At 51.0% G+C, this 16,605-nt stretch overlaps 1 protein-coding gene across 4 annotated transcripts; it reads left to right on the top strand.

Annotated features, from left to right (window-relative positions):
- Positions 1 to 1,382: 1,382 nt before the first annotated feature.
- Positions 1,383 to 16,138, top strand: RHOG (ras homolog family member G). 4 transcript variants are annotated; one of them, XM_030917494.1, is made up of 3 exons: positions 2,271 to 2,351; positions 14,174 to 14,292; positions 14,906 to 16,138. In XM_030917494.1, exon 3 carries the CDS (start codon positions 14,974 to 14,976, stop codon positions 15,547 to 15,549), a length of 576 nt encoding a protein of 191 aa, XP_030773354.1. In that variant the 5' UTR covers positions 2,271 to 2,351; positions 14,174 to 14,292; positions 14,906 to 14,973; the 3' UTR covers positions 15,550 to 16,138. The 4 variants fall into 4 exon arrangements, 3 of the variants coding, with proteins under 3 accessions (XP_030773353.1, XP_030773354.1, XP_030773355.1); XM_030917495.1 differs by lacking the exon at positions 14,174 to 14,292 and adding an exon at positions 10,990 to 11,028 and having other exon boundaries at positions 2,333 to 2,351; XR_004053530.1 differs by lacking the exons at positions 14,174 to 14,292; positions 14,906 to 16,138 and adding an exon at positions 8,792 to 9,020 and having other exon boundaries at positions 1,383 to 2,351.
- Positions 16,139 to 16,605: the final 467 nt, after the last annotated feature.

The raw sequence follows: 16,605 nt of genomic DNA, 5'->3' as shown, positions 1-16,605 counted from the left end.
CTCATGTCCTCCACAGAGAGAAATTTGTCTGAAGGGCTACAGGAACTGGACCAAAGAGGAGGAGAGACCCAAACACTGCCTGGCAGGTCAGGGGAGGCTTCTAGAGAAGGATCTTTAAGAAAGACTTCATCCACAGAGTCATTCGCCAGCCTGAATCTGATAAAGCCTCTGTTTTCGAAGGTGATACAGTAGCCACATGCTATTAACCACTTGAAATGTGTCCAGTCAAATTGAGACATATTGTAAGTATAAAATACACACCACATTTCAAAGACTTGGTACAAGAAAAGAATGTAAATTATCCAGTCAATTTTTATAACCAATAATTTTTTATGTTGATTACCATGCTAAAAGATAATATTTTGAGGCTGGGCGCGGTGGCTCATGCCTGTAATCCCAGCACTTTGGGAGGCCGAGGCAGCCAGACTACGAGGTCAGGAGTTCAAGACCAGCCTGGCCAACATGGTGAAACCCCATCTCCACTAAAAATACAAAAATTAGCCGGGCATGGTGGCGCCTGCCTGTAATCCCCATTACTTGGGAGGCTGAGGCAGGAGAATCGCTTGAACCCAGGAGGTGGAGGTTGCAGTGAGCCCAGACCGCGCCACTGCACTCCAGCCTGGTGACAGAGCAAGACTCCATCTCCAAAAAAAAGGTAATATTTTGGCTATGTTGAGCTAAGCCAAATATTGTTAAAATTCATTTCATTTGTTTCTTTTCACTTTTTTTGAAATATCATTACTAGACAGTTTTAAATTACTTATGTGGTTCCTATTAAATTTTTTTAAAAAAATATAAGTAGGCTGGGCATGGTGGCTCACACCTGTAATCCCAGTGCTTTGGGAGGCCGAGGCAGGTGGAGCAACTGAGATCAGTAGTTCGAGACCAGCCTGGCCAACAAGGTGAAACCCCATCTCTACTAAAAATACAAAAATTAGCCGGGTATGGTGATGTGCGCCTGTAATTCCAGCTACTCGGAAGACCGAGACAGGAGAATCGCTTGAACCTGGGAGGCAGCATTTGCAGTGAGCCAAGATCATGCCACTGCACCCCAGCCTGGGTGACATCGTGAGACTCTGTCAAAAAATATGTGTGTTGGTGTTTATAGAGACAGGGTTTCACCATCTCTGTGATTACCGGCAGATACCACGTGCCAGGTTCTCAGAGTATATTTTTAAAAGATACTTGTTCTGTGTTTGAGATGTGCATTGACAACAGGTCTTTTACACCCATTCTCATGTTATCTTCAAAATTATGGGGTGAAATATAATTATTCTATTTTACCAAAGACAGATTTGAGGCTCGGGTTAAGCTATTTATTCCTGGAATCAATCCTCTTATTTGAAAAGCTTCTGGAAGACAGGGATCCTGTCTTAAACGTTGTTTCTTCACAGCACCTTAGCACGGAGCTCTGTCCACGTGGTAGGCGCTCAGAAAGTTTGCGCTGAACGAAGGATATGGATTCTCAAGTCAAAGCTCCGGGCGCAAGGCCAGGGAGTTGAAGCACCAGAGGGCGCCCATGAGCCCGCCCACCCGCGGGTCCCCAGGGCCCAAGCCGGACCTCAGGACTGGGTGCGGCCCTTCGGCCCCAAGCAGCTGTGCGCCCCAGCAGAACAGGGGGCGAGGGGGCGAGGGAAGCCCCAAGTCCTCCGTTCGCCCCGCCCCCTCCCCAGAGCCACGCCGCGCGGAGCTGCACGGTGCTGAACGACGACTCGACATCCTGTTTTCGGGCCCCGCGGCTCCGCCTGCGCCTCTGCTGATCTTGTCTTTCCCTTGGGTGCTGACGCCAGCTCCTCTTCCCCTACGAGTCTCCCCACCCTCCCTAGGGGTCTGGGGCCTTCCCACTGCTGAATCACCACCACCCCGCACTCCCCCAGGGCTCAGGGCAGGGGTGGGGACTGCCCCAGCCTCGGCCACCACTCTATCCCTGGGGCTGGCTGAAGGCACCAAGCCCAGGGGCGCCTTTCTCAGCATCTTCCCGCGGAGGCTGGTGGGGTCGGGATGGGGGGAAGAGGACGAACGCCTACCGCCTAGAGTAGGGCCTCCAGGGGTGGGGTGGCCAGGAGGAGACAGAGAGACCTAGACCTTGGGAGGCCTGACTTACTGGCCGCAGGGGCAGCGGGCTGGGAGGGGGAAAGTGGCGAGCCCGGGACTGGGCCGGGGGCGAGGCTGGGGGCGGGCTGGGGCTGAAGAGGGGGAGACCGGCCCTCGGACTTCCTGGTCGGGCCCCGCCCCGCCCCGCCCCGCCGGTCCGCCCCCCCCACTTCCTCCGGCCTCCCGCTCTCACTTCCTTCTCGAGCCCGGAGCCGCTGCCGCCGCCCCCAGCTCCCCCGCCTCGGGGAGGGCATCAGGTGAGGCCCGGCCGGGGCTGGTGGGTAGGGGTCCGGGGTACGGGAGCCCGGCCGGCCCAGGACTCGGCGCGGGCGCCGGCCCATGCGTTTGCTGGCAGGGGCCGCGGGCGGGAGCTTCTCGGCTCGGTCCAAGTAGGGCGGGCGCGGCCGGCCGGGCGGGGCGGGGACGGGGCCACTGCGAGCCGGCGGAGGCTCGGCGAGGGTGGCTTCCCGGCGGCTGTACCGCCTCTCGGGAGCCGAGAGGGACCCCTGAGGTCAGAGGGTCCCGGGCTCCAAGAGAAGTGTCTCTAAAGTGGAAAATCTCAGAGCTGGGAGATAGGACTCAGGTGGGGTGTCCTCAGAAGTTGCGGGGGGTGTTGAGAAGTGCATGAGGGGAGAGGGCTTCTGAGCTGGAAAAGGCATTCTCTCTGCTCTGGCAGTTGTGACACTTGTCGGAGTGAGAGGGGCGGTGTCTGGGGCCTCCGAAAGCTCTCTCCCTGGAAGATCGATGCTAATCCAGACTCACACTCAGGCTGCAGCCCCAAGGCCCTCTGCACTCAGGAGGACCGGGGTTAGGGTTGGGGGAGCCCCGCCGACCCCAGTCGTTCTCCAGATATCTGTTTTCCTGAGTCCCAATCTTACCTGGAGCCACGCAGTAGGTATTTAGTGAGCGAACGCTGTTCCTACCTGACCAGAGCCTGGCCTTGCTCTTTTGGGAGTAACTTGGTCTTGCCCTGTGACTGGAGGTGAAAGGACTCTCAGTCAGAGGTACTGATAGTCCCTGAGAAGTTTTTGTTGTGTCTTTTGGGGCCGATTGAGAACCATCTCCTAGTATTCCTCTTCATTCTTAGTCCCTGAATTATACACATGCTCCTATCGTCTCCCTCCACGCCTTTAGTTTCTACCCAGAAATCCGCCATCACTCTCTTCTCATCCCTTTTAGTCTCTTTTCCTCCAAATATGCAGTCATACCTAGGCCTTGACCTCTCTTCACCTGCCCGGCCCCATGTTCATCTCAGTCCTCTGCAACCTGCCCCATCCCTTCCCTTCCCAGCTCTGGCACCACACACTTATACCTCCTTGCGTTTTCCATCACCCCTCATTCCTCTTGAACCTTCAGCCTGTCACCCTCTCTGTATCCTTCTCTCCCACCCACTTATCTCCAGCTTTGGAATCAGGATCTGTTGTTGAAGACTTAGTGAGTTCGAGAGTCTTTTCAAACCTCCCTAGCTTGGAGAGGCAGTCTGCAGCCTCCCGGTGATAGAGATGGATTAAAGAGCTGGAAAGTGTGCGCGCGCGCGCAAGAGAGAAAGCGTGTCTATGTGTCTACATCTTTATCTCTTACAGACAAAATAACTGCCCTCAGCCTTGAGAGGGCCCAAGGGAAACCAGCAAAATGAAGGGAACCTGCAGTGAGTGAGGTTGTGGTTAGGCAGGAGGAAGCAGTCTGTAGCAGTCAGGGTAGGGTGACACAGGAATAAGACTGGTAAGAGAGGCCCTGGGAAATCAAAATCACCCCAACCTGTGGTGCTTGACCAAGGGGCCAGGCCTGGAAGCCGAGAGACAGCCTGAAGGTCCCTGACTCCATTACCTACTAGTTCCAGCATCACCTGGTGGAAAGAATGGGACCAACTTGGGTGTGATGGAAATAAAGGGAGGAGGCAAAGGCAGGATTCTGGAGGAAAGACTGCAGCTAGTCTAACTTCGAACTTAACTGTTCTAGTTTTGAATTAAGAAGCGGCTGAGGCAAAGTTGTCTGCTCCTTTCCTGCTGCCTTCTGGGGCCTGCCTAGGCCGGGTACCCAGATGCCCTGGTCTGCATCAGAGCCTTAGTGACCAGGAAGCCCTCTGGAGTTCTACTGACCCCTCTGCCTTCAGGCATCCTTAATATTCCCCATCTCACCTAGGACCCTATTCCTTCTCAGGAATTCCTCCCAAATTTAACTTCAGTCCATCCTGGCTATGGAAGCTCTTGTTGTTTCCACTCTAGAGCTCCTTCCTCAAGCTTTTGGGGTGCATGCTGAGGATCTTGCTTCTATCTACCTCCTCCAGTCATCTGTATTCATTTCTCTCCACTAGAAAAAAAAGAGAAGTAGAGGGGAGTTGAGTGCTACAGCTAAATTTAAGGGCTCTCCCTGTTCCCCATTCTGTCATCTTCCCATGTCACAGTCGTCCCTCTCCCATGAATTGTTCTTCTTCCCATCCTTCCCTTCCACCCACCTGTCTCTCTTTGCATTTCTTGGAGGTACAGAAGTGTGGCTGCAGGAAGAAATCCCAGGGACCTACATAAAAGCCCAGTTTAAAGAAGGATGTGCATACAAGGCACTTTCCCAGCATCACAGCTTAATAAAAACCCCAGGAGTCCCAATTTCTAGGCTGGCAAACCAGTAGTTACTTAAGTATTCTGCGTAACTGAGCAAACCCAGGGCTCTGATGGTAAAGACAAGATGGGTAAGACAGGGATTCTCCCAGTTGAGATCTGGTCCCATTAGAAGTTTGAGCTAATTGCAAAAAAGGCATTGTTGGAAAAAATGTGACCAGGGCGGGAGAGATTTTAATGGGAAAATATTGGGGGGTGAAGGGAGGTGGTGGCTACAACCTAGGAGGCTGCCACTAAAGTCTTGGCTAAACATGTCAAGGTTGTGACGTGAAGAAGGGGGCTCAGGCCCACACTGAAGACTCCTTCTATATATTGTAGACCCATTAGCAGTGAGGTCAGTAGGGGTCCGTGAGAAGAGCTGAGGAGGGAAACCAAAGACAAAGCCCGGGCCACCTCCCCAGATCAGACTGGTTTTCCTGTCCAGGGTCCAGCTTCCTCTTTTGTCCTCATTTCATATGGGGGGAGGGCATCTCTCCAGGAGCTAGAGGCCAGAGGAGGAGCTTCTCAGCTAGGGCAGGGCCAGAGTGGCTGACTGTTGAGTAATGTTAGTTCTAAATCATGAATGCACCAGGATGGGCTAGGCATGAGGGCCTGGGAACTTGGAAGCAAAAAGGGCTCAGATGTAAGTCAACCCACCCTTTGGTCCATTTTCTGAAGGAATAAACTATGGTGGGGTTGTCCTGAATGAGGTTAAAGAGATGGTTGGTCCATTCTCAGGCCGGAGTTAGAATCCTCACCTTCTCTCCTTTGTAGAAGTAGCATAAGGATGGAGGTGAGAAGACCCGACCCTTGTCCTAGATTTGCTACCAACTGTATATAATTCTGGTCAACTTGGTTTCTCTTGGCTCCATTTCAGCATTAAGGAGTTGCATATCAGTACCTCGAAAGGGGACAGTGAACATCATGTCTCTGATTCTTCCTCCCCCAAGAGACTCCTCATAGCAGTGCCCCTCACTCTGGGCCCTCGTGTCTTATCAGCCTCAATTTGACAGGTCTGAGTAGTCTCTACATATGTATCTGTCCAGGGATAGAACTGTGGCCCTTTCCCCAAGCACAAGGATTATTAGAGCTTGAGAGATAAGAAGGCAGAGAATGTTGGGGATTTTGCCAGGGGGTAGTAAGATGGAGTACCCTGTCTCCTGCTCCAGCTCTGCCTCACTGACAGTGGAAAATAGATGCCGGAGTTTCCTCCCTGATGTTATTTTCCCTTGTGGAAACCCCCTCAAGCCTCGGGTGGGGCTAAAGGGACTGGGTAGCCCTGGGTCTCTCTGTGGGTATTTTCAGGTGGGGGTGCCAGGATTGGGAGGATGGCACTTCTGTACAGCCTCATATGAAATTAGCAAAGGCAAAGGAAGTGCCAGTTCACAGGCCTTTGGTGGGGCCCAGGGACTGCTGAGCTGCTGCTAGGCGGGGGAGGAGGAAGCCAGTGTGCACCCTTCCTCTGTGCTGCATGGGGGAGGGGGCAGCTTCCTTGGCTCCCCCAGCCAGAGCCATCCTGGTCCTGAGGCTCACTTTTTTTTTTTTTTTTTGAGATGGAGTCTTGCTCTGTCGCCCAGGCTGGAGTGCAATGGCACGATCTCGGCTCACTGCAACCTCCACCTCCCAGGTTCAAGTTGTTCTCCTGTATTAGCCTCCCAGGTAGCTGGGACTGCAGGCATGTGCCACTAGGCCCGGCTAATTTTTTTTGTATTTTTAGTAGAGATGGGGTTTCACCATGCTGGCCAGGCTGGTCTCAAATTCCTGACCTCAAGTGATCTGCCAGCCTCAGCCTCCCAAAGTGCTGGGATTACAGACATGAGCCACGTGCCCAGCTGAGGCTCACCTTTTATGGAACACTTGGGGTGCTGGGACAATGAATGAAGAAGGTTGGGAACTAGGACTTAGTGAAAGGGTCCTGGACTGCCCCTCAGCCTTCCCAGCTACCACTGTCTCTTTCCTAGTGGGTAGCATCAACTCTTCTTTCCTTCCCTGCTGCAGTGTAGGATCCTCTCCAGGGGCTGAAGGATGAATGGCAAGAGGTGGAGAGTCCTCCAGCATGGATTTTTTTTTTTCTTTTTTTTTTTTTGAGACGGAGTCTTGCTCTGTTGCCCAGGCTGGAATGCAGTGGCATGATCTCTGCTCACTGCAACCTCTGCCTCCTGGGTTCAAGTGATTCTCCTCCCTCAGCCTTCCGAGTAGCTGGGATTACAGTCACCCACCACCACACCCGGCTAATTTTTGTGTTTTTAGTAGAGATGGGGTTTCACCATGTTGGGCAGGCTGGTTTCGAACTCCTGATCTCAAGTGATCTGCCTGCCTTGACTCCCAAAGTGCTGGGATTACAGGCATGAGCCACAGCACCCAGGGGATTTTTTTTTTTTTTTTTTTTTTAAGACTAGGAACTGGGCTCTCTTGGGTTCTTCCCTGCTGATAGGGAGAAAGGGAAGAAAGAGACTCAGCCCTTGGCCTGGTCCCAGCCCCACACTGACCTCATGTCTCCCCCAGCTTCCTCCTCCCAGCCCAGCTGCAGCCCCTTTGAGCCTCTTTATATCACCTCTCCTCTATTCCTCCCTTCAAAACAAACAAACAAACTTGTAGAGCTTCAGAAGTCTTTCCACCAGTGCCCCTGCCCCTTGCCTTGTCTTTGACCAAGGGTCCTCAGATATTCCCAGTCTGTATAGCCTGTCAGGACCACTTTTCCTTCCCATCTTTCTCATCATCTCTGAGCTAGATCTGCCAGCTTCACCTCTCACCCTTCCAGTTGAAGACAAGACGGTATAACTTATGTGTTTATTATCCCAACTTGGAGCTCTTCAGGGTGAGTGAGAAAGAAGTTGGTTACTTTTGTCTTGTGTCTTCTGGTCATAGAGGTTCTTCCTTGTTCCCAGCATCAGAGTCTGTGGATTGATGGGGGAGGAGGGGTATGTCATTCTATAGCTTTTGCTCAGCCCTTCCCTGGGCTTCTGGAAATAAACAGAAGGTCAGACTATCCTCCCCCTGAAGCATCCAGTTAGTTCAGCACAATGAAGAGTACAGTCAGTGCTGGGAAAGGTAAGGCAGGAGAGGGGGTTGCTGTGATGTCCTGGAGAAGCTGGGGAACAGTACTGGGCCTGAAGGACAGGAAGGATCTGAAGGGGGGTGAGTCGCATTCCAGGAAGAGGAACTCCCATATGCAAAGACATGATTGCATCGAGTTCATTCAGTTATTTACTGACAGCTACTACATGCTGTGCTCAGCTTAGGGTGCTCAGCAAGGTCCAGTCAACCAGGACCTTGCCCTCTAGACACTCCCAGTCTAATAACAAGAGATTAAGATTCACATCAGCCTCTCCATGCCTGTGAGAGAGACAGGGACCAGACTTTGGATAGGATAAGTCACTTCTGACTTGGATAATTTACGCTTTCCTCAAAGAGGCGGCAATGGTGCATGGTTCCATATTACTACTTGATGTATTTTAGGGAAGAGAATATGGAGGCCCCTTTGTAGAGGATCAGGATTGGAATGGCCAGAGATGGATTATAGTTATAATGAGGTTCAGGGAGGGCTGCAGAAAGGGAGCCCCATGTTAGGGAGGCAGGTTATAGAAGGCTGAGGTAAGTTCCCATCACCTCCATACTCGCCTATCTCTTAAGAGCCCGTTCCTCCCCTCCCCCACTCCCAGTTGGGACACTTCCCCTGCTGTAACAGCCACAGAGATCTGGCAATCAAGCTACTTCCTTTCCCTCCCCCATTCTGGGCCTGCCTGGGCCACACCCCAAGGCCAGGCCCCACTGGGTGCAAGCCAGGCTCCAGGGACCACACTCAGACAGGGTTAGACCCCCATGGGCTATATTCCCTGCCAGAGCCAGGTCAAGCTGGTACTGGGAACAGAGGTTTTTGCCTATTTCAGGCATAGCTTTTGCCTGTCATTGCTGTCCAATAAGATTCAGCATTGCAGTCTTGTCTGTTGTGGGGTAGGCAGGGAGTGTCCGGTACTGGGCTTCAGAGAGGTGTCTCCATATCTCAGTAATGAGTGCTGGCACAAGCAGATCAAAAGGCAATGGTTGTACAGTCCTGTGTGCCTAGCCCTATACTTAAGAGGTTTTTTTTTTTTGTCATTTAGTCCAGAGAAGCCAAGACTTCAGACTGAAGGGCATCCACAGCTGGGAAACTTACGTATGACTGTTGGAAAAGGAGAATCACACAGAGCCAAAGCAGGATTAAAAGGGGGGCCATGGGTGCAGTAGCTCACTCCTGTAATCCCAGCACTTTCAGAGGCCTAGGCAGGTGGATCACTTGAGGCCAGGTGTTGGAGACCAGCCTGGCCAACATGATGAAACCCTGTCTCTACTAAAAATACAAAAATTAGCTGGGCATGATGGCACGTGCATGTAATCCCAGTTACTCAGGAGGCTGAGGCAGGAGAATCGCTTGAACCTGGGAGGTGGAGGTTGCAGTGAGCTGAGATCGCGGCACTGCACTCGAGCCTGGGTGACAGGTGGCCATGCAACGGATATCCAAAGAAGAATTCAGTAACCTTATGGAACTGTGAAACTGAAGTTAGGCCTTAAGGAATAAGAAAGATTAGAGAAGGGAGAAGGAATAGTAGCAGAGGGAAAAACAAGAGTAAAAGTGCAGAGGCAAGAATGATCCTGACTTGTTTGCAGAGGACACTGAAAATCCCTCTGGACCAGGGAACTGGGAACTCACACTTGCAAAGTACCTAGATTGTGTACATATTATACATTAATGCACTTAGTCCTTGTAACACTGCTATGTGGTACGTACCATACGTTGCTGCTGCATTTGAAAGATAAGGAAATTGAAGCTTAAAGAGGCAAATCATCATAAGCTCCGGATCACAGAGCTGGTAAGAGGCAGAACTAGGGTTCAAACCCAAGTCTATATAACTCTAATACCCCTTACCAAACTGTGAAGAACTCTGAATGACAATATGAGGGACCAGGCATGATCTGAATTGGGACTAAAGAGCCAGAATAAGTCATTGTAATTTGTCTAATAACATACAGATCTGGCCAGGCGTGGTGATCCACACCTGTAATCCCAGCACTTTGGGAGGCCTAGTCAGGAGGATCGCTTGAGATCAGGAGTTCAAGACCAGCCTGGGCAACATAGCAAGACCCTGTCTCTACAAACAAACAAAAAGTAAATAAAAAATACAAAAATTAGCCAGGTGTGGTGGTGCCTGCCTGTAGTCCCAGCTACTCAGGAGGCTGAGGTAGGATGCCTCGAGCCTGGGAGCTTGAGACTAAAGTGAGCTGTGATGGCACCACTGTATTCCAGCCTGGGCAACAGAACAAGACCTTGTCTCCAAAAGAAAAAACAAATCAAAACAGATCGGCAACCACTGATTTACTAAATAACTTTTTTTTTTTTTGAGACATGGGGTCTTGCTGCGTTGCTCAGGCTGGAGTGCAGTGGCTACTCACAGGGACAATAACCTTGACTAGTGTAGCACACTACAACCCTTCACTTCTGGGCTCAGCCTCCCTAGTAGCTGGGACTGCAGGTGCACCACTGAGCTGGGCTTAATGATTTTTTTTAAAAAAGCCACTTAGTGAATAAGTCATCGTTGAACCCCGCTCCAGGTAGGTCACACTCCTGGTTTGGCCACCTGCAGCACTGACATCCCTTCTTCCTATTTGGCGCAGTTTAGACTCTACCTTTTAGCATATGCCCTCCTGAAATGGGCTATGGGAACTTAATTCAACCCAGTTCAGGCCAAAGGATTTCAGAAAGAGTTGTTTTGGGAGACAGAATAAAGGTCTGAACTAGACCTGAGTAGGGAGGACTGGGCTGATCCCCCACCACAGACACAGGCATACTCAGTGCTTCCTGCCTTCTGGGATGAAAGGCTTGGCTCCTGTCACCTCCTGTGTGCACAACACTTCAGTTTACAAGGGGTATTCATTCCCATGGTCAGGTTCCTTGATGCTGCCAGTGAGGCTGGGAGGGCTACTATTATTACTTCTACTGTATAGATGAAGAAACGGAGGCTCCAAGAAGGGCAGTAACTTACCTGATCAAGGTCACACAGTTAGCTGGTAAGGGGTAACTTGAAGACTGTAAGATGCACCGTGGAAAACACAGGACTTTGGGTCACAAAACTGGGTTTGTGTTCTGGCTGCCAAACTAACTAGCTGTGTGACGTAGAGTTACTTTTACTGCTCTGCATTTGTTTCCTCATCTGTAAAATAGGAATAGTACTGACAGGTTGTTATAAAGGTCAAATGACATAGTAACATGCAATCTATAAAGGCTTATACCATATGAGGGCTTTTTTTTTTTTTTTTTATCAAGGGTCAAGGTCAGCAGATAAACTCAAGACATCAGAGTCAGGTATCCAGTACTCTTGGCCCTATACCACACTGCCTTTGCTCTGCTTGTTTCTGGACAGTACCATACTCATCATCCTTTTCCAGTGTCAGTCCCTGTTCCCTTCCCAGCCCAGAAGCTACCCTGTCCTTCCCCTCTCCTTTGAGAGCTGATTTACTGATTGCTAGTTGATAACCACCTCCTTAGAGAGCTGTACTTCCAGTTTCTTGGGCCTTGTGACAGCCAGCCAGAGTTCCTTCCTTGTCTTCCTGCCTGGGCCAGCCCAGCGCTGGGCTTTTCAGTCAGACTGTCAACACCCACTCCCCTGCTCTGTGTGGAACTGAAGATTGCAGGCCCAGGAGTTCTGCTTTGAATGTCAGGGCTTCCCACATAATCCATTGAGGCACAAGTAATGCCACCTGCCTCCAAGGAGCTTTAAGTCTTAGTTCATCTACCTAGTGCTCTTGTAACAACCATTGTAATCTCCAATTCCTGGATAGGAAAACTGAGGCCCAGCAAGCATAAATGCCTCATGCTTGGTTGTAGTGAGTCAGCAGAACTGGGGTTAGAACTTAGGTGTCTCAACTTCCAGTCTGAAGTCTCTATTCAACTCTCCACTGACCTAGAGGGTCCTTATGCCCTTCCCTGACCCACACTCTGAGGGTCTCCATCTGAATGTCCTGAGGTTGCATGCACATACATGTGCACACGCACACACGCACACTCATTCATGCAAATAGGATGGAAATATTTTTTAATGTGAACCAGAGACACAACTTCATAAAGTGAAATCATTTCTTTCCCAGCTGATTCCAAGGGAAACTGTACCCTGGGAGGGAGCTGGGACCAAGCCCTGGGCCCTTTGCATCCCCCATACCACGAAAGTTTCTTTTCCACTTCCCAGTGGGGATTTTCTTCTCCACTTGTCATTGATTTTTGAAGCTTCTGAACCAGTGGAGAGCTCAGGCTGCCGGGGTAAGGGGTTCCCAGACCAGAATGCAGCCTTGCAGTATAGCAAGTGAAATGGAGAAAATGGGCTAGTGGTGATGGTGCTTGGGTGGAGCCAGGGATAAGGAATACTCAGGGATTTGGTTGTGTTTAAAACAGGGCTGCCCCCTCTCAGGGAGCAGGCCCTGGTTGTGGGAGACAGTCAGGGAAAGGAAGTCACATACTGACCACCAAGAGTCCCCCATGGCCAAAAAGTAGCTGATGAGAGAAGGACCCTTGCCATAGCAGTGTAAATAATCGCAGGGTTTCTGGAAGCTTTGCTTCGGAACTCACCCCAAGGCCCTATGACCTGCAGAGGTGACCAGATGTTGGCTGGAGCTGGGACTCCTCATACTTACCCCACTAATAAATACAGCAGCCCATTTATTGGGCACTTGCTATGTGCCATACCTCATGCTGGACACCTTCTATACATTATTAACTCTTACTTTTTTTTTTTTTTTTTTGAGACAGAGTCTTGCTCTGTCGCACAGGCTGGAGTGCAGTGGTATGAACATAGCCCACTGCAGGCTTGACCACCCTGCGATCAAGTGATACTCCCACCTCAGCCTCCCAAGTAGCTGGGACTACAGGCGTGTACCACCACACCCTGATAATTTTTTCATTTTTTGTAGAGTCACGGTTTTGCCATGTTGCCCAGGCTAGTCTCAAACTCCTGGGCTCAATCGATCTACCTGCCTCGTTCTCCCAAAGTGCTAGGATTACACTGTGCCTGGCCTCATTTCATATTCTGAGCAATTGTAATGCAATAGGCAAGATTATGCCCATTTTACAGATGAGAAAATTGAGGCTTGGGGAACAAATATATTGCCAAGATCACATATAACTAGTTGGTGGAACTGTGATTAGAATCCCTGCCAGTCTTAATCTAGCATCTATGTTCTTAATGATGCTATTTTCTACCCAAGAGTCTGAAAGGCTCTAAAATCTTTCAGAGGCACATGCCAGGGTCTCAGGAAATGGACAGAAGATTGAGGGGAAAGTCAAGTTTTTGTCTTACTCTTGACTTCATCCTTCCTAGTTGGGCTTGAAAGATTTGCTCCAGGCCAGGCATGGTGGCTCATGCCTGTAATCCCAGTACTTTGGGAGGCCAAGGCGGGCGGATCACAAGGTCAGGAGTTCAAGACCAACCTGACCAACATGGTGAAACCCCATCTCTACTAAAAATACAAAAATTAGCCAGGCATGGTGGCAGGTGCCTATAATCCCAGCCACTCAGGAGGGTGAGGCATGAGAATCACTTGAACCTGGGAGGCAGAGGTTGCAGTGAGCCAAGATTGTGCCACTGCACTCCAGCCTGGGCAACAGAGCGAGACTCCGTCTTCAAAAAAAAAGAAAGATTTGCTCCACCCCACCAAGGACCTTGAGAGAAGATACTAATGTCTGGGAGCCTCAGCCTCTACCTCATTCATCATAACATACCCAGACCCCAGTCCAAATCCCAGGTTCAACTGAATCTCCAGTAATCCCCTGCATTGAATTTGCTGTACTGAATTGGCAACCAGAGTGTGCACGGCCAGATAGGGTTTTCAGTACTTATAAGAATGATGGGGTGGCCAGGTGTGGTGGCTCACGCCTGTAATCCCACCACTTTGGAAGGCTGAGGCAGGTGGATCACCTGAAGTCAGGAGCTTGAGACCAGCATGGCTAACATGGTGAAATTCTATCTCTACTAAAAATATAAAAATTAGCCGGATGCAGTGGCATGTGCCTGTAGTCCCGGCCACTCGGGAGGCTGAGGCAGGAGACACTTGAACCTGGGAGGTGAAGGTTGCAACGAGCTGAGATCGCACCACTGCACTCCAGCGTGGGCGACAGAGTGAAACTCTATCTCAAAAAAAAAAAAAAAAAAAAAAAAGATTTCCCCCTTGCCAGAATACCCTGGATTGGGATAGGGCAGCTCTCTGAAGAATTGAGCCCCTTACTCAGCAGGTTTCTTACTGTGCCTTTTGGTTTGTACTCAGTAGCCAAGATACCAGGTTTGGAGAGGGCAGGGTGGGCCCTGAGTTGAGAGAGGTTCTACCTATGGCTGCATCAGAGTGACCTGGAACAGCTGTCCTGTGCCAGAACCCTTTCCAGTCTCCTGGTGGAAAGCGTCCATATTTAGTAGAGGATCTAGTGGATCCCTAAATTTGTGCACTCTCCTTTTGTGTCTGTATAGCCTGGAAAATAGCTAATACTGGCCAGGCGCGGTGGCTCACACCTGTAATCCCAGCACTTTGGGAGACCAAGGCGGGCGGATCACAAGGTCAGGAGATCAAGACCATCCTGGCTAACTCGGTAAAACCCCGTCTCTACTAAAAATACAAAAAATTAGCTCGGTGTGGTGGTGGGCACGTGTAGTCCCAGCTACTTGAGAGGCTGAGGCAGAATGGCGTGAACCCAGGTGGCGGAGGTTGCAGTGAGCAGACATCGCACCACTGCACTCCAGCCTGGGTGACAGAGTGAGACTCCGTCTAAAAAAAAAAAAAAAAGAAAAGCTAATACTTATGGATGAGGCACTGTTTTAAATGCTTTACGTGTATTATATAATCCTTATAATGACCCAATGAGGTAGATATTATTGTATCCTCATTTTACTGGTAAGAAAACTTAGGCATAGAGAGGTTAAGCAATTTGTTCAGGGTTACACAGCTAGGAAATAGCAAAACCAAGATTTGACCTTAGTTTATCTGGCGCCAGAGCTTATATGCTTTCTGCCACATTATACTGCATCTTTGCTTGGTCTCAGGGCCTTTCATTGTGTATCTTTCTGATGATTGTCTTGATGGGATTTTGGGATAGTGTCAGGTTAAGGGAACAGGAGCCGGTTTCCCTTTGTGTGCCCTTATCTTTTCTTCCCAGTAGGCAGAGGCCTCCCTAACCAAGAATGTCCCCTTTCATCTGTCCACAGGTCACTGCAGCCAGAGGGGTCCAGAAGAGAGAGGAGGCACTGCCTCCACTACAGCAACTGCACCCACGATGCAGAGCATCAAGTGCGTGGTGGTGGGTGATGGGGCTGTGGGCAAGACATGCCTGCTCATCTGCTACACAACTAATGCTTTCCCCAAAGAGTACATCCCCACCGTGTTCGACAATTACAGCGCGCAGAGCGCAGTTGATGGGCGCACAGTGAACCTGAACCTGTGGGACACTGCGGGCCAGGAGGAGTATGACCGCCTCCGTACACTGTCCTACCCTCAGACCAACGTCTTTGTCATCTGTTTCTCCATTGCCAGTCCGCCTTCCTATGAGAACGTGCGACACAAGTGGCATCCAGAGGTGTGCCACCACTGCCCTGATGTGCCCATCCTGCTGGTGGGCACCAAGAAGGACCTGAGAGCCCAGCCTGACACTCTACGGCGCCTCAAGGAGCAGGGCCAGGCGCCCATCACACCGCAGCAGGGCCAGGCACTGGCCAAGCAGATCCACGCTGTGCGCTACCTCGAATGCTCAGCCCTGCAACAGGATGGTGTCAAGGAAGTGTTCGCTGAGGCTGTCCGGGCTGTGCTCAACCCCACTCCGATCAAGCGGGGGCGGTCCTGCGTCCTCTTGTGACCCTGGCACTCGGCTTGGAGGCTGCCCCTGCCCTCCCCCACCAGTTGTGCCTTGGTGCCTTGTCCGCCCCAGCTGTGCCTTAAGGACTAATTCTGGCACCCCTTTCCAGGGGGCTCCCTGAATGCCTTTTTCTCTGAGTGCCTTTTTCTCCTTAAGGAGGCCTGCAGAGAAAGGGGCTTTGGGCTCTGCCCCGCTCTGCTTGGGAAGGGAACACCGGGTATTCTCATGAGCTCATCCAAGCCAAGGTTGGACCCCTCCCCAAGAGGCCAACCCAGTGCCCCCTCCCATTTTCCGCTACTGACCAGTTCATCTAGCTTTCCACACAGTTGTTGCTGCCTATTGTGGTGCCTCCTCAGGTTAGGGGCTCTCAGCCATCTCTAACCTCTGCCCTCGCTGTTCTTGGAATTGCACCCCCAAGATGCTCTCTCCCTTCTCCAGTGAGGGAGCCACAGAATCCTGAGAAGGTGAATGTGCCCTAACCTGCTCCTCTGTGCCCAGGCCTTATGCATTTGCTGACTGACTCAGCCCCCATGCTTCTGGGGGCCTTTCCTACCCCCATCAGCATCAATAAAACCTCCTGTCTCCAGTGGCCCCGGCTCCTCCCTGTGTGCTGGGCATTAGCGGGTGGGCATGGGCTAGGGCTCCCCAGAGACTGGGAGCCTTTTGTTTCTTCTGGTAGACAATAGGCTTCATTGTGGTCCCCTCACCCCCCAATTTCCCTAACAAAGCTCTAGGCTCCCTTGGAGGGGGCAGTCTTGCTCTGGGGCCCAGTCACAGATGCTATAGTGGACTCACACACAAAACTTGAGGAAAGACTTCCTGATCTTAGGACTCAGAAAGGGAGAGGTTGAGAGCCATTAGCCTAAAGGCAGATGCTCTCACAGTCATGCATCTGAGAGCTGTACCTCACATCACCAAGAGGACAGCGCTTTAACAAGAGTTGGAGTTTGAACCCAGGTCTCTTCCTCAACTGAAGACTTCCAGGTATCCTAGCTTGCAGTCCTAGAATCATTACAGATAGCTCAGTCACTCCTGCTCACCAAAACAGAGGCTTAG

Source organism: Rhinopithecus roxellana, chromosome 15, assembly GCF_007565055.1.
Source record: "Rhinopithecus roxellana isolate Shanxi Qingling chromosome 15, ASM756505v1, whole genome shotgun sequence".
Classification (NCBI taxonomy): domain Eukaryota; kingdom Metazoa; phylum Chordata; class Mammalia; order Primates; family Cercopithecidae; genus Rhinopithecus; species Rhinopithecus roxellana.
Note: the sequence above shows the minus strand (reverse complement) of the source record. Positions and strands in the feature narration are given on the sequence as shown.